The 21,962-nt window shown below is 39.1% G+C and overlaps 3 protein-coding genes across 3 annotated transcripts; 1 reads left to right on the top strand and 2 right to left on the bottom strand.

Moving 5' to 3' along the window:
* Nucleotides 1–719: 719 nt before the first annotated feature.
* On the bottom strand, nt 720–9,499 carry LOC135597554 (uncharacterized). The gene is made up of 13 exons (XM_065090651.1): nt 9,261–9,499; nt 8,443–8,540; nt 6,007–6,089; nt 5,746–5,872; nt 5,262–5,325; nt 4,359–4,456; nt 4,187–4,271; nt 2,587–2,710; nt 1,925–2,026; nt 1,776–1,840; nt 1,284–1,365; nt 1,071–1,156; nt 720–982 (listed from the first exon to the last, which is right to left on the bottom strand). The coding sequence occupies exons 1-13, from the start codon at nt 9,446–9,448 to the stop codon at nt 925–927; spliced, it is 1,260 nt and encodes a 419-aa protein (XP_064946723.1). The 5' UTR covers nt 9,449–9,499; the 3' UTR covers nt 720–924.
* Nucleotides 9,500–10,129: 630 nt separating this feature from the next.
* On the top strand, nt 10,130–17,850 carry LOC103971932 (phosphatidylinositol 4-phosphate 5-kinase 4). Its single transcript, XM_018820448.2, has 8 exons — nt 10,130–11,729; nt 12,747–12,914; nt 13,030–13,195; nt 13,271–13,387; nt 13,480–13,673; nt 13,791–13,897; nt 13,984–14,068; nt 17,262–17,850. The coding sequence occupies exons 1-8, from the start codon at nt 10,387–10,389 to the stop codon at nt 17,548–17,550; spliced, it is 2,469 nt and encodes an 822-aa protein (XP_018675993.2). The 5' UTR covers nt 10,130–10,386; the 3' UTR covers nt 17,551–17,850.
* A 1,315-nt stretch (nt 17,851–19,165) lies between these two features.
* On the bottom strand, nt 19,166–20,973 carry LOC135597553 (phospholipase A1-Igamma1, chloroplastic-like). Its single transcript, XM_065090650.1, has one exon. It carries the CDS (start codon nt 20,902–20,904, stop codon nt 19,354–19,356), a length of 1,551 nt encoding a protein of 516 aa, XP_064946722.1. The 5' UTR covers nt 20,905–20,973; the 3' UTR covers nt 19,166–19,353.
* Between the last annotated feature and the right edge of the window lie 989 nt (nt 20,974–21,962).

The raw sequence follows: 21,962 nt of genomic DNA, 5'->3' as shown, positions 1-21,962 counted from the left end.
CTGTTACTGGTCCGAGTGCACTGTAGCACTGTAGTGCTACAGTACTCGACACACCTGGGTGTACCGCTCGGTATATCGTACCGGTATCGAACCCAGATCGAAACACCGGTACAATACGGTATTGTGAACCTTGCTTATTATCATCCCCATGCCATCTTACATAATACTGTTAGATGATTTTGTAACTCTCAAAATGCAAAAGTATAGTTATAGTTGTCATTAGTAGAATTAAGGCACCTATTGAGATAATTATCACCCGAACACATGTAAAAGAAAAAAAATCAGATGATGTTAGAGATGTCTTCGTATTCATAGATATTAATCGAGTTTAAAGAAAAAAAAAAGAAAATTCTATCCTCTCCCTTATTATTTTTAAGTCATGTAATTAAAAATATACATCTGGAACAGTGATTTCACACATAAAACTGATATTTCAGGCGATAGTAACTTTAGTCAAATCACTATAACAATAATTTCATATATATTGTTGCATATATAATTATATTTTCTTTAGTTATTTTACTCATTCTTATCTAAGAAATCAGCTACGTATCATATTATCTTCACTGTTTTATGCATATTAAGTACAATATTTAACTATAAATCCATCCCAAATTTGGTTCGAGTATGTATCCATCACATGTTTTTATCGGTATAACACCTATTGTTTCAGAACTTAGTAATTATCCCATATCCCGATTTATCATCTGATAATACCATTGAAATTAATGAAATTTGTTATTGATTATAATTTGACAAAACATAAGTTACAACATCGTATGGCTCATAAATTTGACCTCACAAACACGAAGCTAAAAGATCACCCATGAAAGCAAATTCTCATCTTCAGTGCTTGGGTCTCCAAAATCTTGAATAATGAGCTTAGTGAAATCATTTTTTGCTGAAAGTGTCACTAGACCATCATCATACATATATTCCTAGTCCAAGCTCCTTCGGATCAGTTTCCACCAACCAAGGAGGCCTGTCAAAGGAATTTAAACTTGAGCTAAAACAGATCTGAATCATGCTGTTCGCAGTGAACTCAACTCGAGTTGATCAGAAGAACTTACTTGTTCATTACAAAGTTTATTGTTCCTTCGGCAGCGATGGCTCGTTCAAGGAGCACTTTTCTTGCATCAATCGCGATCCCCTCTGGCTGCATAGCATAAGTATTGTCTTTGAATCCAAAATTTTCATTGGCATTTCAACTTTCATTTACTTAAAGATAACAGTTTATGCCTGAGAATATCATTTTACGAACATTAACTTGTGCTGTTAATTACCTCCTCTGGAAACCAAACACCATGTTGTGTGCTCCCCTCAAGAACTGCTAGTGCAAAAGCAGCAGTGGAATATCCGACCGATCTGATAGCACCATTACAAAGTATAAATTTTTGAAGTCATAAAATGACAGCAACAAAAAGAAAGAATACTACATTTCCTACCCATTTTCCTGGCTTAAGGCAAGCATTTAAAGAGGTAACAAGACCAGCATGGAACAATGATGGAGCTTAACATAATACAAAAAAAACTTTGTATACATATTTAAAACATAGCTTATATATACGACGAGTCTTATGACAACTTCGGTATACATACAAACAATGCTGGTCTGATTGCAAGTGTTTTGTATACTTATATATATGATGATTGTCAGAGGACTCCAAAAATGAATACATATTTATAACAAAGCTTATATATGATCAGATGACAGACACTTAAAGCAAGAATACATTCTAGATGTGAACATGTATTGGGCAGAGGCTAGAACTTACACCGAAAGTTTCTTGTGAGTGAATAAACCAACAGTACTCCTTCCATTTGAGCATTCCAAGTCAACCTGGACATGACAAAGAAGTTTGATAGAAAATAATGTAATAAGTTAACAGGAAACCAAGATTGTATAGACCCATGAAGTGCTGACCCTTATTGCTACCCGCTCTCCTGCAATGCCATCAATAGCTCGCACCGAAGGGTCGAATATCTGAACTAACTGCTGGACTTTACTTCTATCTCTCAGAATTTCCTGTATATGAAAAAAGTATTTAACCGGAGAGAGTGATCATAAATACACTTGTATGACATCTCCAAAACTTCTCCAGCAAATGTATCAAGTCCAAATGTCTGCAGATCTATAAATCTGTAACTAGGTCCACATATAAATAGTTTTGAACTATTTGGGACTCATTAGAGAGATCATTTCATGTCATTAAGCTCTACTGAGAGCAACTTCTCTAGGAAATTCAGAGGCAAATGGACCCTTCTTACTGTAACTAATCGCCCTTGTTCTTCCTCTCTACTTGGACTTTTCACTTTTTCCGACTGACCTTCTTGCCATATAGGCATAATAATATGTAGTTACACACACATTAACACATAAATTTCCATATGTCCAATAGCATTCATTGTGTGAATGGGCTATTGTCATGTTTACAGGCGTTATCAGTTCAAGAGGTGCAATTGGCTTTTACACAGCCAAACTATTTTCAGGGAAGCCATAGGGTGAGTGAGAAGAATAACTAATTGAATCTTTTACCAAGTGGTGCAGGACAAGTTATGAGAGTTATTTGTGTGGGAGGATCTTACCCTAGGAACAAAATTTGCAATAGCTTGCATTCCCCAATTCCAGAAGAAGGGTGCTGTACCGAATCGAGCACTGACATTTGGCACACCCAAAATCTCATGAGTGCTCCTAACCTCAGGCAAGTTCCTGAAAAAATATTTTATCACAGAAGCAGATCAGAAACAGAAAGTATGGAACCCCATTCACAGAAATAGCAAAAGAAGTTTTCAGGGGCCTATACTCTAATGACACATGTTCATGTGAAGGAAATGGGTACCAACGTGATGTTGAAAACTTAAAATAGTAATAAAAATATATGATGATTGACTCTTACTGATCTTTAATCATTGCTATCCACTAATTTATCCTGGATTGCATCATTTCTAAATTTAGAAAAATTAGGAAGACATTTGCATGGCTATGTATCTATAAAATCCTTAAATTTGTTACTATGATGAAACATAAATGAAATGAAAAAATGAAACAAAGATTTTAAAATGTGCATGATAAAACAAGTAGTAGGTAAGATCTGATACCACCGTTGAAAACTTTCAAGCGTGTTGCATAGTTTAAAATAAAGAACCATATAGAAGTTAATTTATCCACTATAACCATAAGCTAGGAACATCCATGTCCATTTTCGAAAAACATTTCTTCACTTTCATCTTCTTTTTATCTATATTTTCCAGTACATTTTTCTATGGAAAAATATAATATGTTCACCTATTCAAACCCAAAAAATATCTTATTATTTTCTTTCTCATCCTCAATTTGTCATGATGGTGAAGGTAGTAGTAACGGTGACAACATTTGAAATAGTGATAGAGTTGACTACAAATTTGGAGACAAAGGAGTGATGGTGAGAGTGTCAATGATAACAATATATACAACGAAGGATGCATCACCCCAATCAGTTCCACATCAGAAGTAGATAAATTATGATTAACTTATAAAAGTCTGATGAGAATCCTATTATCAACTTCAGCTTAAGTATTTTGGTTATTGATTTGAGCCAAACGAAGTTGATAGTACCGTAGTGTCATTATAGTGATGGAAATGGTGTGACAATGGTGGCAACGATGGCAATGATGAAGCTTAACATAATGCAAAAAAAATTTTGGAGGATTTGGAAAACAAAAATATATCACAAAATCAGAAAATTGGAAAACTAGTTTTCCGAAAAAATACTTTTCCATTTCTAATTAGTACAACACTGTTTGTAGTTAGTAAAGACATCCTCTAGTCTTCTTGCTGACTGATTACAGTATACCTGGTAAATGGTTGGCTGTTGGATTACTAAATAGCAAAACATCCATTGAATGGGAGTTGGATATGTAAATATTAAGAAGTTCAATAATCTTCACATTACCATGATGTACGACATAGAACTATATGGTAAAGTAAATATATTAACCTAGAAAAAACATATGGCATTTTAAGACTTTGAAGTGGATAAAAACACGAACACTGATCCACATTGACCAGGCAGTTTATATTCAACCTGATACATCATATATGTTAAAGTGTGCAACGTGGTAAATTTGTAAAATAATCTGTGCAAACTACTGATGAATAATGCTAGAATCATTAGTTAACAGTCATTCAAAAACTAAATGAACTTACAGTAAGTAAACATCCCTTTTTCCAATCCCTTTTCCAAAGTCAATGTTGAGAACTCCACTATATGGTTTCATTTTGATCATTTCACCTGATTAAAAAAGAAGTCATCTTAGTCGATGTCTTTTTTGGAAAATCTGTTTATTGTGTTGACATTTGTAAGAATTAGACATTTGACCTTTATTATAAGCAATAACATCTTCTCCAAGCAGCAGAAAGCTAGTCGCCAATATTGTTGGACCTGCACCACCAGAACCTGCAGTGTAGTAGAAAAATCTGAAGGCATGTATCAGTGAAGCAGGCATCTAAATTAGCTCAGTCGAGCAAATTATATTCTATCATGTAAATTTTTGCAATCAGTAAATGAGCTAGTCGAATACATACCAAGGGTAGAAATATGCACATATTAATCTGTAAAATAATAAGCTCCCTTGTTGGTGGAGAAAAACTTCAATTAATTGGACACTTAGGATTGCTCAGTAGTGAGGATAACTTCTGAGCAATGTAAGTGGCATTAGAAAACCAGAGAATTTTTTAGAAAAAAGAATCTGGGCTATTTTTGTTGTGGGAAAGTGCGAGGAAAGCAAATCTGATGGAAGACACAATGGTTAATGGCTTGCATATTTGATATTTTTGTAGACATGGACCTGATAAATGAACATAAATTCATTCATTTGACCAATAAAGAGTAAAATCACTAGTTAATCGCAAATGAAGGGATGTTGGAAACAAATGAAATGCCAAATAACTCTCTGTATGTATAAACATAACTTCTGATTTCTGGTCACTTATGTCATATAAAGGGTGGATATTAAGTTATATACAGTAAATCAAAGGTCACCAGAAATCAGAATATTGTGTGTATGCAAAAGCAGAGAGACCATATTTTGGCAATCAAACACACTCAGGGGAAAAAAGAAACCCTTTGAAACCCTTTCTTTTATAAATCTAAGCATCATATCTGCAGGAATATTCCCTTGAAAACCAACTAGATCTTCTAAACCATCATATTTGCTTGGAGTAGCTATGTTGTTGTGACGACATCTGTTTTCAATTACAAGGGGACAAAAGAAATGCTAACCTTAACCTTTCTGGTTCACCAGCATTCTCAGATTTGGCAGAGTGAACTAACTCAGCTGCCATAACTGTAAGAAATAAGCCAACATTAAATGTTAATAAAGTTTCACTAGCAATTTATCAGGAATCAAAATCAATCAATGACAATTATCACAGGAATGATGGTCATCTTTAAAACAGCAAGGAATCAGAGAATTTGAAGTGCACAATATGCATAGCAATCTTCCTATTGCCCTATCTTCTCATAATTTATTATTTAATAAGAAAAATGAAAAGTATATGCATGATAGTACATGCAACTAGTGTTTTTTTGCAGCTGGCAACAAGGCAGTGGCATTTCATAAAACAACATGACAAATCCAAATAGTGAAACTGAACGTAGATCTTAAAATCAGTAATAATAGATGCAAGTTGCCCCAAAAATATCAAAGGTACAGAGGGATTTATATTGCACAAAGATCAAATGAACTATGGATCTATGGTAATACCGTTGCTCACTCCAGGGTAAATTCCACCAGTTGTAATTGCTGGAACTCCAGCAGCCACTGCTTCTGAATGGAAGGATTTTGCTCTCTGTGAATAGTCTGTATCATCACAGATATCCACATACGCTGTCTGCTTTTCAAAGAATACACTTTGAGGACTACTTTGACTAAAAATACTTTTGTAAAATGGAAGAAGATTAACGAGAAAAAGAATTAACAAGTAATGGATCACATCATGGAAAAAGAAATTAAAGGTATTCTCACCTTTGTAGATATTGCAGCTTCCAACACACCACAGTTCTCTGCCTTTTGAAATGGTCCAGCAGCATGAACTACTAAATCTACATCTGGAGTTTAAACTGTGGTAATAATCAACCTTAAAGAAGTTTAAGCAATTCCATTAATGTGCAAATATTTGATAAATCAAGGCTGATATAATCATGTTTCATTATTGCTGACAATTATTAGAAAAAAATAAAAAAATCAGGTGAGCTTAGGTAAACGAAAGAGCTCATTTACATTTCTGCAGGCCTCACCTACATTGGATTACATAATCATATCCCATAAGCTTTGACAACCATCTGTTTTGTGTTGAAGTAGTGCATATTCTTTCAAGATGTATTTCCTGATGGTAAATCAAAGACGAAGTTTGCATGGCCTCCACTATTATACATTTGTCATCAAGGATTGAAATCTCAGTCCGATTTCATTACCGATTGGTGATCAGACCATCAGAAACTGATACTGCATAGTGTACTGACTATTAGCTGGGTCAATACAAGCCAGACTATTCTGTGCACAGCGAGAGAGAGAGAGAGAGAGAGAGAGAGAGAGAGAGAGGAGGAGGAGGAGGAGGAGGAGAGATGACGATGTGAACAAGCAGCAGAGGAGCAGTGGCGGTGTCAAGGAGGAGAAGCAAAGCAACAAAAAAAGAGCAGCAGAGAAGATGGTACGAGGAAAAGACGATAGGTACTAGTATTGGGCAAAAATCTTTCTGGCCAGTATACCTCAGTACTGATAAAGTCACTGTGCAGCAAGCTTACCAGGTAGTAAGCTACATTCAGGATTGCACTGGGCAAAATTACATCATCTGGCATGTCAGAGAACTGAACTATCTTGACTAGTGTGATTGATTTTTTAAAACCTTGGCTATCACTACCACTTGAAGTCTTGAACGTCACTCTCATAAGCTAATAATGCTCAGATCTGGCAAAATTGCCCAGTCCATGTACTGGTCAACTGTTCGACGTGTAAAAATCAAACCATACTACCAGTATGGTTGTTTTTAAAACCATGGCTATCACAATAACTAGAATCTCATTCTCATGGGTAAATAATGCTCTTGATCTTCCCTCTAAAGCCTTGCCAAAGTATGCCATGAAGGGACATTTTGCATTAAGGTTGTGCCAATCCAGATCTCAAATGTGTTCACCTAGTTCTCAGAGGTTTTACCAAACTGAGGAAGTGACAACAATGGAGCGATGTCATATCTTGCTTCACTGCTTCAACACTGATAAATATGGAAGTATCCATCTTGAGTAGTGACATCGATTGGCACTGCTAATTTGCATATTTTTACACAACGAACCTGTGGTTGCCTACCAAGTTGAAGAACCCATGTAGAATTTGCATATTGATATTAACAGGCCACTTTAACGTCGCCTTTACTTTCTCTAGATCAGTATAGAACTTGAACTGAAATGACACAATCCAAGATCATGCCAAATGAGTACATGCTCTCATTGATGAAAAGATGGTGGTGCCAATGTATCTCCAATATGTGGAAGAGTTGCTGCAAGTAATTGGTCATCCGACGCTTTACGATAAGCTAATGTCATCATAATAGACACATATATACTGAAGAAATGGTCAAATTTATTAGGCCTTATGCTAAAGAATTAGTTGAACCGATAAGGCCTTAGAAAATAGATGACAGATTGGTCAAATGAAATGGTACAATCTTCAATAACTTCCGGGTGCACTCATATCTAATGGTAGCCCAACAAAAAAACCTAGTTTTGTGCAATAATATGCCCTGCTCAACACATCCAAATGCTTATCAACGACTGACTAGGATAGATATTCTTGATAGTGATATAACTCATCCAAGTGCTAGAGTTTTTTTTTTTCCCTCATGTTTTCTGGTCTCCTTTCCTTTACTAGTTTGTATAGTCAGATACATTGCTAGCTAGTAGTTCACGACTTGGAAACAGATACATTATGATGTTTTCTGCTCCTTTAAAATTAATGACCTGCTAAGTGACTTTAGCTTCCACAGTGGCCTCACCGGTTTTCACATTTCCAGACTAACTCTACTAGTTGTTGGGAAGCCAATGGTCAAACATTTCCTAGTGCCGATTTCAGGTTGATGCACCTGTATGCTAAGCATGATACGGCACATTGAACAACAGACCATTCCCTAGACAGAATGAGAAAGACAATCAACAAGAAAGAAAAAGGAACTTATGGTTATGAAATACCAATAACAAACAAAATCCAAACTGTGCTTATATACTATAAAATAGTTATTCCATTTGGGAGTGTAAATACTTACAAATGTACATGCTACACACCAATATTGCTCTTAAATGTATACATATAAACACATAGTTCATATAGTAGAGTGTATGTTTCGTCGGAAGAAAGCAATAGGCGTGAGTGGGCAAAAAAGAACAGAAAGAAAGAGAGACTTGAATTCACCTTCTAATGTTTTTTCCAACATGTTTGTGCTCTCAATGTTAACTTCAACAAACTCGGCATTTTTACCAAGTTTAGATACAAGTGCAGCACCTTTTTCCCTGACGAACCATAAAATAAAGCACGACATAATATGACATAAAAACATTGGAAATTCCAAATGCATCCAAATAACACATGGGCAAATCCACCATGAATATTTATTATGAATATCTACAAGATCCATATCCAACATGAATATTCATTAGGAATTTAACCTGTTCAATAAACCTAGAAGTTACATGAGTTTCTTTACAGTAGCCTCAGAACCAGATATCATCCTCTTTGGGTACCTATAACTAATGGATACTGTAATGGCTTTCTTGTAACATATAGATGCAGACCAGAATATATAAAATCATAAAAAATACAGAAAATTACTCCATAAATCAGGTGGTTAGGCAATAGGCATAGACAATCCCACATAAGTACTATATCTATTTTTTTACCAGCGCCACGATGAAGGTTCCCTTAGGTATGAGACACGTACCCCAAGATGAACAGAAAGAGATTAGTCATCTAAAAGGACTGTAACATGATTTTGCTTTTTATGCAAGGGTAAGTCAAATATGTATCAGTTCATAGCTATTTGAATGTCATAATTAGACGACAACATCTTGCCTTTAGAGCTTGAACAAGTCACTTTCTCGAATTGAAACCAAAGAACAATAAGATCGTCACCGCCGATGAATAATTGACGCCCTCAGTACAGATCTCCGCCAGAATCAGATTGGAAACGAGACACAACTACTACGAATTAGCGAGTAAGAAGATTGACCTACCGATTCCGTCCAGCTATGAGCAATTGGAGGGAGGGGCAGAGCTTCGATAGAGCAGTAGCCGTGGAGCCACCGACCCTTCCGGTTCCTCCCAGGATAAGTACGCGGGAGTTCTCGGCCGACTTGTCGCCATTCTCGCCACATTTCGTGGGAGAGATGGCCATGGAAATATGGAGGGCAGCTCGCGCCATATTGGCCTGCTGCGAAGTCCGAAGCTATCCATCGCGTCTTATAGAGGGATTTGGGTGGGCTAACGTGGCCGCGGTCTCGGGCGTCCGGCCGTTATCCACAGAGCGGGCGGTTCGTGACGATGAATCCCATCGGACTATAAAGTTGTGGTTGGACCGATCGATTAGAAATCAGATGGTCAATCGATTTGATTTATTGAGTAGAATTCGACATATTCTTAATTCTTTTTTATTATTATTATTATCATTTTATTTTTCTAAAATTTTTTATATTATTGATTAAATTAAAAATTATTGTATTCGTTGCTCTCTTGTGACGCTCTTCACCTCTGTTATTCTTTTTTATTATATCATAAAAATTATCTTTTAGCACTCCTAAAAAAAGACACCAAATGAAATAACTAAAACCGAAGTATTTCGAAAAAAAATTCAGAAAAAATCACCCTATATTATTTATAAAATATATTATATAAAATTATGTTGATCGTAATATATATCCCAGCAAATATATGTACATATTATTTATCATGGTTAAAATATAACTTAAATATAAAAAGAAAGACCGTAGACAACGACCCCATCTCTCTCTGTCTCTGCGGCCGTTGTCGTCTCCTAAAATAAGAGGCTTTCCTGCCCATTGTCGAAAGCACTCGCCCTACAATCGTGGACGATGGATTTGTCCTTCCATTCTTCTTCCCATGTGCTCCACTTCGTCCTCCTCCTCCCAGATGTTTGGTCTGCGAGCCTTGCACGGAGCTTCAACCGGAGCCCCCAGTCCGCAAGCGGCGCAACTCCACCACTCTCAGCCAGCATCTCCTCCCTTCATGAGATAATCTTCGAGCAAAGAAGAAAAAAAGGGCTAAAATTGAACTCAAGATATTGGATCATTCATTGGAGACCATTTCGATGGAGAAGTGAAAGAAGAGATAAACGACTGGAGAATGTTCAAGGACAACATACTCACTAAGGTTTGGGAGTCCAACGTCCGCTGCACCCAGCAGCAGCCGCAGCAGCAAACCGCTCGCCGTCGCCGCCTCTTCTCCTCCATGTCGGTCGCCAACGCTGACGACGTCGACTTACCCGCCGCGACCCCCAAGTCCTGCGGCGACCTCCCTCCCGTTGCCGCCACCCCGGCGGACCCCCTGCCCGTGGACAACCCGGAGGGGGCCTACCACGCCGAGCGCCTGCTCGGCAACGGCGACTTCTACACCGGGGAGTGGAGCGGCAATGTGCCGCATGGCACCGGCAAGTACCTGTGGACCGACGGATGCATGTACGAGGGCGAATGGCGCCACGGCAAGACCATGGGGAAAGGCAAGTTTTCGTGGCCGTCTGGTGCCACCTACGAAGGGGAGTTCAAGTCTGGTTTCATGGACGGGTACGGCACCTACACCAGCTCCCTCGGAGACACCTACCGCGGCACCTGGTCCATGAACCTCAAGCATGGACACGGGGTGAAGTCCTACGCCAATGGCGACTACTATGATGGGGAGTGGCGCTCCGATAACCAAGATGGGCATGGAAGGTACGTGTGGAAGAATGGGAACGAGTATGTCGGGCAGTGGCGGGCCGGCGTCATTGACGGCCGCGGCACCCTGGTCTGGGCAAACGGTAATCGGTACGATGGCGGGTGGGAGGACGGGCTCCCAAAGGGGAATGGCAATTTCCGTTGGGCTGACGGAGGGCTTTACATTGGGTATTGGAGCAAGGAGAACGGGAGCCTCCAGCAGAAAGGTGTCTACTACTCGTCGCCGACTGCTTCGTCCCCCACTTCCCGGGATCCCTATGGGGTCTTCTTGGCGGACCTTGGAGATTGCAAGGTCTCCCAGGGTGAGAACGTATCCATTCTCCCTTCGCAGAAGACACTAAATTGGTCGGGCATTGAGGCAGACTTCATGCAGAAGCAGGCAGCCTGGAAATCTACCAAGTCACCAGATGCTCAACGGAGGAGGCGAGCATCAGTAGAGATGCTCCCGACAGGGGGTACAACAATAAAGCATAATGGCCATTCCAGTACAATCAGCGGTATTGGGAGCACCAGCGGATTCTGGGACTCTTCTGAGTTTCTCAGTTGTGATGCTGAGAATGGTGAGGTAGGGGGAGCGAACAAGGGTGTCGATGACCTTGTAGGCGAGCTTCATTTAGATGAGGCAGAGTCGAGAGGGGCAGGGAGGATTCATCAACCGATAAGGTCGCCGCTCAGGGAGGTAAAGAAGCAAGGGGAGCCTATCTCAAAGGGGCATAAAAATTATGACCTTATGCTGAATCTGCAGCTTGGTATCAGGTATCACAATCTTTCTTGTGGAAGTCGTATCTTAATATTAGATAGTATATAGATTATAGAGAAGTGTTTTAGGCACCCAGAAAGAGGAAAAACACGAGATTTGTCACTAACCACGGAAGAATCATCCTGCATCACTGTAGTTTGTGATATTCACTAGATTATCAGCTAAGATTATCTGAGTTTCTATGTTTGGGCTTCTTTTGTTGATCTAAAAAGGCATTTCTTTAGACTATACATACTCATCTCACAAGAAAATGATGAGCAAACAAATATATTGAAGCCATTACTTTATAGTGTCTAACTTGCAAAGATTTATTCTATGTGATAAGATGCAGATTAATCTTCTATTTATGATGATTATCTTTGAACCAATGGCATCCATTAATCAATAACTTCTATCATTTGTTAAATATGATTATGGGCAAGGAAGTGGAAATAAATTGTGATTAGATTTAGTACTTGATTTCTCTGAATAAAAAATTTGAAAGTTGCAGACAAAGCATATGAACAGTTGCAATAGTCCTGTGTTGTGCATTTTTTGAGTCATTTATTATACATGTCATATGGTCTATCCTTTCATCCTCTGGGCTATGCTTAATCAAAGAGAGATACAAATTCCATATGGAGACATGAATTTGGTATATTAAACTTATACACCAACTAGGTCAATCCTTTTTATTCAAGCAAATTTAGCATTTTGAGAAAGACAGTTTTCTTATTTTCTTGGGTGAAGTTCTCTAACCATGCTAATGATGATGTTCACCACATCTATATCTTAAAGAAGCAGAATGACACATTGTTGATTCTTGCTTTCACTTCATTGTCTATATCTTGCTCTTAAATGAAGTGAATCACATTAACCATTGGCACATGTTGTTTAGAAAAATAAAAGGAAGTGGAAAAGAATCACTGTCACAATAAAGAAAAAGCATGTTGGGCTATGCTTACTTCTTGTATGTCCTCTTAAAGGTCTTGATATAATGATTATTTGTTTATATGTTGTGGACTTTGATCTAGGCAAGCAGTAGGAAAGCAACCTGAACCCAAATCACTTGACCTGAAAGCATCAGCCTTTGACCCAAAAGAAAAGATATGGACAAGGTTTCCTCCTGAAGGAACAAAACAAACACCCCCACACCAGTCTTGTGACTTTAAGTGGAAGGATTACTGCCCACTAGTTTTCAGGTGCGCTTGCAAAATGTTTTTTCCCCAACCCGTATTGTGTATTTTTTTTCTCTTTTTCAATCACGTATCTGCATTCTGACGTAATAAGCTCATTGTCCAAATACTGGATTTTTAGAACTCTCCGCAAGCTCTTCAAGGTTGATCCAGCTGATTATATGATATCAATCTGCGGAAATGATGCCCTTCGGGAACTTTCATCTCCTGGAAAAAGTGGAAGCTTCTTTTACCTAACAAATGATGATCGATACATGATAAAAACAATGAAGAAATCTGAAGTAAAGGTGTGTGTTCTTTTATTTTCGATGTCATTATGTGTTTAATCGACGTTGCAGTTTTCTTATCTGCCCTTCTCATAGGTGCTTCTGAGGATGCTTCCAGCCTACTATAACCATGTCCGAGCTTTTGAGAATACTCTAGTTACCAAATTTTTTGGTCTGCACTGTGTGAAATTAACTGGGGCTACTCAGAGAAAGGTTGGTTTTCTGTTTACACATTCAACATTAGCTCAAACAATAAGCAACATATCGCTGATGTCTAGTACATGTCTCTTTTGTAAATTAATTAGGTTCGTTTTGTCATAATGGGCAATCTCTTCTGTTCTGAGTATCCAATCCATAGGCGTTTTGACCTTAAAGGTTCTTCTCATGGTCGTACGACGGATAAACCTGAGGCAGAGATTGATGAGAACACTACTCTGAAGGACCTTGATCTCAATTTTATATTCCGATTGCAGAAGTCTTGGTTTCAGGAATTTCACAGGTTCTAATGCATGATTTGCTTCATGTTTTAAACTTTGCTACTGCCATCTTACGTTCTTATTCCCTCAAAATGCCTGTTGTTTTATGGCTTCGAGCCCTCTTACATTCTCTTTTATAGGCAAGTTGATCGAGACTGTGAGTTTCTAGAGCAGGAAAGGATAATGGATTACAGTCTTTTGGTGGGAGTCCATTTTAGAGAAGCATCAGCCTCCCGTGAAACTGATGGTTCTTCTCGAACTAAAAAGATATAGATTTATTTATAACTAGTGTTGATCCTAAATTCCTAATAATTTCTATTTCCTTTTCCACAGATTCCTGTGATGTTAATAATACAAATGAAGCAACACCCCGCCTTTCAAGAGCAGATATGGATCAGTTTCTTTGTGATCCAACACGGTATGGTGTGAAGTCTTCTCATTTTTTATTGTACTTGTTTCTTTAATTATCACATGAATTTTCAATATGACTATTCAGAATTTAAATGGCTAGATGCCATTCAATTTGGATAATCTTATAAAAAAATCTAAGAAATAAATTAATTCTATTTAGACATGTATACCGCATCAGTTTAGGTGTTAATCGACGTACTAGTGTTTTTTTGAAGTTACATCAGATTAAGTATGCAGGTCAAAATGGATCAATTCTGTGTTAAATATTGGAGCAACATATATTCATTTGTAATTTAGTAGATAAAATTTCAAGTATGAATATCAATTGTACCATATTCTTTAGTATGAGATTCTAAGTGGATATGAATTTGGGTCAGTGATTTAAAAAGCGCTAGGCGCCAAAAGGCGCCAAGGTCCAAAAACGCCCGAGGCACTAGGCGCTCGCCCAGGTGCTCGTCCGAGCGAAGCGAGGCACTAAAATATAAAAATATATAATATAATTAATAAATATAATTATTTAAAAATTTAAATAAAAATATGCTATTAAATTAATAAAATCTAAGAGCGGCGGGAAGCAGTGGCGAGCAGCGGCAGCGAGAAAGGGAAAGGGAGCGAGAGGCGCGAGCAACGGGAGGGCTCGCGGGAGGCGCGAGCAGCGGGAGGGCTCGCGGGAGGCGCGAGCAAGGACAGCGAGCAGAGGGAAGGCTCGCGGGAGGGCTCGCGAGAGGCGCAAGCAGCGACAGCGACGAGCAGCGGCAACGGGAGCAGGAGCGACGAGCAGCGAGATCGGGAGCGGCAGCGACAGCGGGTTAGGGTTAGGTAAGGGTTATATCGGTTTAGTTGGTTCGATTGAACCAACTAACAACCGAACCAGACCTAAAATCCTGGTTCGGTCACTTGGTTTACCCAGGCGCTCGCTCGAAGCGCCCAGCGCCTGGGCTCGGGCGAGCGCCCAGGCGGCGCCTGTTTGAAGCACGCCGCCTAGGACATTAGCGAGGCGCTCGGGCCTCGCCTCGCCTCGCCCGAGCGCCTAGGCGAGCGCCCGAGCGCCTCTTTCAATCACTGATTTGGGTATGGATGTTAAATAGATGCTGAGCTTTGCAACCATGTTTGTTTAGAACGACTACCAATTTAAATAAAATGTACACAGATATGGATTTAATATGTAAGGCAGACATAGATGTGAATATTGCATATGCCAAATATCACTAGTAAATAGTTAGAATGCTAATTCAAACATAACAAATGGTATTTCTTTAATATAAATATTTTTTAACAAACATGGACAAAATAGGAAGGTAAGAAGAAGAATATATTGTACTTGGAAAAACCTAAGAAAGCTCCCTTTTTATGCTAGTATAAGTAATTTAACACTTCCGTTACATGCTAATGTTCATATTCGAGATACAGATAGATCTTAAACCATTCAGATCTGTATCCTTAAGATTTCAGATGGCAAAATTTTGATACAAATGCCAATATATGTAGACATATACATATATACATCATCTCTGGATCCAATCCAATATCATCTACTTGAATGGATATTGTACATGTCACTGTTTCAACCTTTTTGTGCTCTGCAGAAAATGCTGTAAGGTTCAACTGCAGTACCACTGTGATTTTGCATGTGTATCATGAAAGTAAAAAAGTAGATGATAAAAGAAGTCATGATTAGGTTGAAGGCTGACCAAAATGGGCCTTTAGTTTTTGTGATGCTAAGCATGTCTCTTAATCATCTCTTTCCTATATGCTGTTAATGTCCTAACAATAAGCTATCAAAGGGCCCAAAGGAATTTGAACTTTTCTCTTTTCATAATAACCAGATGAGATAGTTACCCTTATTGTTTTCATTTATGTCCTGTGTCTGCATCATTCTATGATCTTGACACTTCTTACCTAGCCTATATTTTGCACTGGTCGGCCCAAGTCCCTGATTAAAACTTTAGAACTGGATATCCAGGAATTTTGAAAATGCCACTCGGTGAAATATAGCGTCAAAGTGTCCTCATGGTGCTCTTTAGAAGTGACTGATGGAGTTTCGAGGTTTTTGACATTGATTTTCTGGCATTTCTATCATTGAAGTGGCCATTCTTCTTAGAGGAACATTTATTATGTTCCATCTTTGCTTCTCTGTAGAAAGAGTAAGTTCAGGTGTTGCTTCTTGGATTCATCAGCAACAACCAAGTCTTACATTATTTTTTCTTCCAATCCAATAGTTTTTATGACAATTTCATTTTTCATCTAATTCCTGTTAAGGATATATGATTTACAATGTTATTCTTTGAATTGACAAATAGTTGCAAGATTCTGTAAAATCTTTAAATCAAGCCTTCTCAACTTTTGTGCTCTTATAGGATGCATATAGCATGAAAAGGTTTGGAAGGCAGAATTCAGAGATGGTTTTAATAGAAAGCAGCTATAACAATTCAAAATCTTGCTCCCACTGCTAACGTTGTTGACCCCACAAACTCCCCCCCCCCTCCCTTCTTTTTTTTTCCCAAGAGCAACTTCCTCATTAGAGAAGAAAGGGCGACCAAGTTTACATCATTTTGAGGCTTTAATTTTGTTATGTCTAGATATATTAGTTCTCTCTTGTAAGTATTGTTATAGTTACTAATTCAAGATAAAGAACCAAAGTATTTCCAAAGGTGACTTGAAGTTGTTTTATTCATTTGGACACATCTCCAAGTCAATTGGTACTATATAATTTTCCTCAGTAATGTTTCTTTCTAGCAGCCACTTAATCCTTTTAGCTTCTAGATAAGCCCCTTCTAGCTTAGATTTGCCATCACTAGGATTTGGGTACCAAATCTGGAAGTTTCATGTTATGTCGAAAGGTGGCTTCAAAATTCTATCAATTTTGTTATGCTTCCCCTGGATTAATTTATAATCAATAATCAAGCCCATGCATTTGGAAAAACTCTATAATGACTACAAGAGTAACCAGGTAAATGTACAAGATAAACCCAGTTGGAAGTGACCAAGGATTCTAGAGATGTTACTATGTTTCTTTGCTAATATCTTTTGTTCTTGTTTAGCTATTTATCTTTGAGTTAAATATCATTTAATGAGTTGCATATACTTTGTCTTCTATCTGTAGCACAATCTAGAAATATTATATCTTTTGCCAGTTACAATGGACCAAGCACATTTAAGGTTAAAACTATTCTAAGTCTTTTTTATATGTGAAAATGCAGGTGGGCCTCAATAAAATTAGGTGTGAATATGCCAGCTAGGGTTGAACTAATAGTGCGAAGGAATGAGGGTGACCCTTTGCTTATTATCGAACCAACAGGAGAATTCTGCGATGTAATTTTGTATTTCGGCATCATAGATATTCTCCAGGACTATGACATCAGCAAAAAGCTTGAACATGCATACAAGTCCATCCAGTATGACCCAACCTCGATATCAGCTGTTGATCCGAAGCAGTATTCAAAACGTTTCCGCGACTTCATTTACAAAGTTTTTGAAGAAGAAACCTAATTATATGTAGGTTGATAAGTTCTGCCACCACACAACATTCAGCCTCTAATCTGTATGCCTGCATCACAACATGTGTACATATCATATCTTAACAAAAATAAAACATGATTGATGCATCACTTCCAGCTTACTCACTGGAGGTTCACTGGGAGATTCAGGCACCATTTGGCTTATGACTCAATGATTTTTCATGCTTTTTAATCATCAATAGGTCTATAATGTTGAAACTGCTTAGTGATTCTTTATTTATTTCCCTTGTAGATCAAAAGGTTGTAATGAGGGCCACTAAAGTTGTACTTGAGTTGTAAATGATTCTTTCAATGTTCAGATGTAAGATACTGTAACTGCTGGAATCAATTTTTGCATCAGATATCAATGAATAATTTTGTGGTACATCAGAACTTCAATGTTTACAGTATAACATCCACTTAGATCTTGTTCATGTTCTGCGAGTGCAATATTACTACATACAGGTTGGTGATCAACAACTAGTCTACCACCTACCAAACATGAATTATGATGCTGTGAGTATATGAATCATTCACGATGAACTTATACCAGAGGTGGATAGTACTAAATCATACTATAGTAATGTTTGATCGAGTTAGTGATAATGAACTTTTCAATGCCAAACCTGTCCTCAGGTCCATCATGATCATTGGGTCCAGAAATAGGGAACGGTAACGAGTATTAGTATGTTATAATAATGTCTGATCAAGATAATTAACATCTATCCAACCGAAAACATTTTAGTGATATTAGGATTTGCAATACTGAACCTCTTCTCAGATTCCTGCATGATCATTTGGTTCAGCAACAATAAAAACATCGAGGGAATAGGGAGCTGATACCTTATAATATATGAGTATAGCATTTTATTAATATTTAGGGCAAACCTTTTGAGAAAAATTTCTTATTTTGAATTTATTTTCTCCTCGTGACTTCAAAAAATCATTATACTCGAGTTACACTTATTTATAGAACATATTAAAAAATATATAATTTTTATATAAAATTATTATTTTAAATTTTTCATAAAATTAAAAACTTGAGTTATCTTAAAAAATATATTAATTTTTACATATAACTCTCCTAAATTATCCTGAAAAGCTCATTATGCTCGAGTTACACTCATTAACATATTAAAAAATATATTAGTTTCCATATAAAAGTATACTAAATTCATCGTAAGACGAAAAAACTCAAGTTATCCTCAAAAATATATTAATTTTTATATAAAATTATCCTAAATTCATCATAAAACTAATCATAAAATCCTAGATTTCCTATCTCATATTTCCTATATTGACTTAGTTACACTCAAAATTAAAAATCAGTCAACTCTATTACCTAACCTATTTTAAAATTACTATTTTTTAGATATTTTTAGGATAATTAACTAATAAAAATTTTAAAATTTCTACTACAATATGATTATAATAAGAATTCTACTAATTTTTTATTTTTATGATAAATTTTAAAAATAAATAAAAAAAATTAATATATCTTTAATAGATTGATGAATATAACTCAAGTATAACTTGATTATGACGTTGTTAGTGTAACTTGAATATAAGAAATTCGATTGAGCTTGAAATAGTCAAATATGAAAGGATTATATGATAAAAGCTTAGAGAATTTTTTATTCTTTATAACGCAGAGATTAATAGATACGTAATTTAGATGAGTGGATGGATTCGTCGCAGCTCAAATGCGGAGGAGATCCGAAACCTGTGCACGCAACTGCGACCCCACAAAGGAAGAGCAAACAGAACGACTCCAGTGTTTGCTTTTTTGCCTAAGCTAATGATGATGATCGTCCGCAAGACCCAGACGCTGAACGTGATGTTGCGTGTCCTCGGGGTGGTCGTCGACCTCTTGCCGATCGGTCTGCACCCACCGCCCGTCGTGAGCTCGGGACATCCCCTTGTTCTCGTCCTGCCGCCAGAATGGCGGCACCATGTGATGCTCCTTGAGGAAGTCGCACGCCTTGTTCACCAGCGCCGGGTCTCTCCCGCTGGCCAGCACAAATCTGTGACCCTTGCCGTGGTAGCCGTCGAGTAGGTGCAGATGGGCTTCCAAGTTGTGGAAGCAGGAGGGATCCACCGTCTCCTTGAGGAACGGCGAGCGCCTGTGGTCCAGCGGCAGCTCCACCCCGATGTGGCTGTAGCTCCACGGCAGCGCCTCCGCCAACCTCCGCAGGAACGCCGGCACCCGCTCGTTGAACAGGATGCCCGGCACCTTCGGCACCGTGTCGTGCACGTTCACCACCCGGATGGCCTTGATTCCCAGCCCCTCGAACCGCTCCTTGAAGTGCCCGTTCCCCACCCTCGGCCCGGAGAAGGAGAACACCGTGGTGGCCACCCTCTCGCCGTCCTCTCCCACGTTGAGCCCCATCTCCGCGATGTCGTACGCGCTCAGCATCGCGAGGGCGCTGCCCAGGCTGTGCCCCGTCACCGAGATGCTAACCTCCTCCCCGGCCCTGCTGTGGAGCTCCACCAGCTTCCGCACCTCCGTCAGCAGCTGCTCCCGGGCCGAGTACTTGCAGAAACGGCACGTCGGGTCCTTGTCGGTGTACAGCTCCGCAAACCCGGACTCGACCTTGACGGACGGGTCCGGGCATGGGATCCCCACCGAGTTCACCGGCCGGAGGAAGTCCATCAGGTCCGCGATCCACTCCAGCCTCGTCACCGTCCCCCGCCACGCCACCACGATGTCGCGGCGGCCGAGGCGGGCCGTGGTCTCGTCATCCGACACCGCGACGTAGCCCATCCAGTTGGCCCGCTGGCTCCAGATCTTGGCGCCCGCCCGCGACTTGGTGAAGAAGTTGGGGAGGTTGATGTTGGAGGTGGCGTACAGGTACCGTGTCACCTCGTAGCCAATCCCTTCCAACCCAAGGCTGGAGAAGAACCTGCGGCGGTTGTACTTGCAGCTGCCGCAGTAGCGGGAGAAGGGGTCGTAGTCGAAGGAGTCATAGCAGGCCTGCGCGAACTCACCGTAGCGGATGAGCTCCGACCGCAGCAGCGGGTCCATGGGGTCCAGCAGACCTGCCCAGTCGTCGCGGCCGTGGATCTCACTCCACCTCTCAGGGAGACGGCGGGTAACGTCCTCCCCAGCCGCCGTCTCATCTTCTTCTTGTTCCTGCTCGAGCTCGGTGATGATCGAGGACAGAGACTGATCATCCTTGACCGCCGACAAGGTACGTGCTTTTGCAGTCCGGCGGACCGCACGTAGCACCGTGATCGGCGAGGATCGAGCAGGAAGAAGGCATGGCAGAGGTTGCCGACCGAGAGAAGGGAGGGATCGGGCGAGGCCGAGGAAGCGGAGCTGAAGCTTTGGGCATGCGATCGCCATTAGAAGGTGAGGTGAGCGTCGGGCGTGGCTAGTCAATGTGAAGCAGTGGGACTGAACATTCTTGGAATGGGCGTTGGAGGTGAATTATTTGAAGGCCGAGAACTACCGCACCCCATGCGAAGCATGTGCCATGGCTTTTAAGCTTTTTTAATGTGGGGATAGACAGTAAAAAAGGACCGAAGACTTGGATAGGGTGAAGGAAGACGACGAAGACGCTGATGCTCCCATTTGATCCAATCCAACTTGGATTGATTTTTTTTGATGTTACGGCAGATGTCATCCCGTAAATTAAAATATGGCAACTCATAGTTGGATGAGATGTGGACGGCGCACATGTTTTGAACGCATTTAGAAAGGATATGATAATAGAATTAATTAAAAGGTGGAATATAGACATGCATTTTTATAGGAAAAAAAATGGATCGAGAATGTTTATGAGAGAGGGATAATAATATTCGCTACCAATAAGTTGTATTGTAGTCAATAATAATAATAATAATAATAATAATAATAATAATAATAATAATAATAATAATAATAATGAATTAAAATTAGTCGAATCATGCCCAGTCAAATCCTAAAAGAATATTCTCGATGAATATTTTTCTTAATTACTTAGGATTAGGGCAACACGATTACAAAGGAATTGATCGGGTCTAACTATCGCTAATATTTTTTTCTACAAATTTAACCTTCTCAATTAAGTATTTAGATGATATTATGTAGGATTTTTGAAATATTTTCGAGATAACTGAGGTGGCATCGAGATGGCTCAAAGATAGTTTCAAGATAGAGGTGTTGAGCTCCCGAGGTGAAAGTATTACGATCATAAAGTGGAAGTATATACTCTCGATGTGTCACATGTACAAAAACCAGGGTCGAGGGTGGTTTTCCAACCCTAACCCTACGACGCTTAAGTCTAAAACATAATTAGCGAAAGATAACAACACATTTAACATCAATTAAGAAATTTTTTAAAAATACTTTTCTACTTGTACTAAATACAAGACTATGATGACTTAAAAAAGAAAACTCAATTAGTATTGACTTCAGCATCG

Source organism: Musa acuminata, chromosome BXJ1-11 (genome assembly GCF_036884655.1).
Source record: "Musa acuminata AAA Group cultivar baxijiao chromosome BXJ1-11, Cavendish_Baxijiao_AAA, whole genome shotgun sequence".
NCBI lineage: Eukaryota > Viridiplantae > Streptophyta > Magnoliopsida > Zingiberales > Musaceae > Musa > Musa acuminata.
The sequence above is the reverse complement of the archived record's forward strand: the minus strand, read 5'-3'. Positions and strand labels throughout refer to the sequence as shown.

Excerpts from the sequence above, each read along its gene's own strand:
- LOC135597554 (XM_065090651.1), bottom strand. The coding sequence starts at position 9,448 with ATGGCGCGAGCTGCCCTCCATATTTCCATGGCCATCTCTCCCACGAAA. Across the intron at positions 6,090-8,442 it reads GTTGGAAAAAACATTAGAAG|ATGTAGATTTAGTAGTTCAT; the intron begins GTGAATTCAAGT and ends TTTAAACTCCAG. Across the intron at positions 5,326-5,745 it reads TTACCCTGGAGTGAGCAACG|TTATGGCAGCTGAGTTAGTT; the intron begins GTATTACCATAG and ends TATTTCTTACAG.
- LOC103971932 (XM_018820448.2), top strand. The coding sequence starts at position 10,387 with ATGTTCAAGGACAACATACTCACTAAGGTTTGGGAGTCCAACGTCCGC. Across the intron at positions 12,915-13,029 it reads TACTGCCCACTAGTTTTCAG|AACTCTCCGCAAGCTCTTCA; the intron begins GTGCGCTTGCAA and ends CTGGATTTTTAG. Across the intron at positions 13,196-13,270 it reads TGAAGAAATCTGAAGTAAAG|GTGCTTCTGAGGATGCTTCC; the intron begins GTGTGTGTTCTT and ends CCCTTCTCATAG.
- LOC135597553 (XM_065090650.1), bottom strand. The coding sequence starts at position 20,904 with ATGGCGATCGCATGCCCAAAGCTTCAGCTCCGCTTCCTCGGCCTCGCC.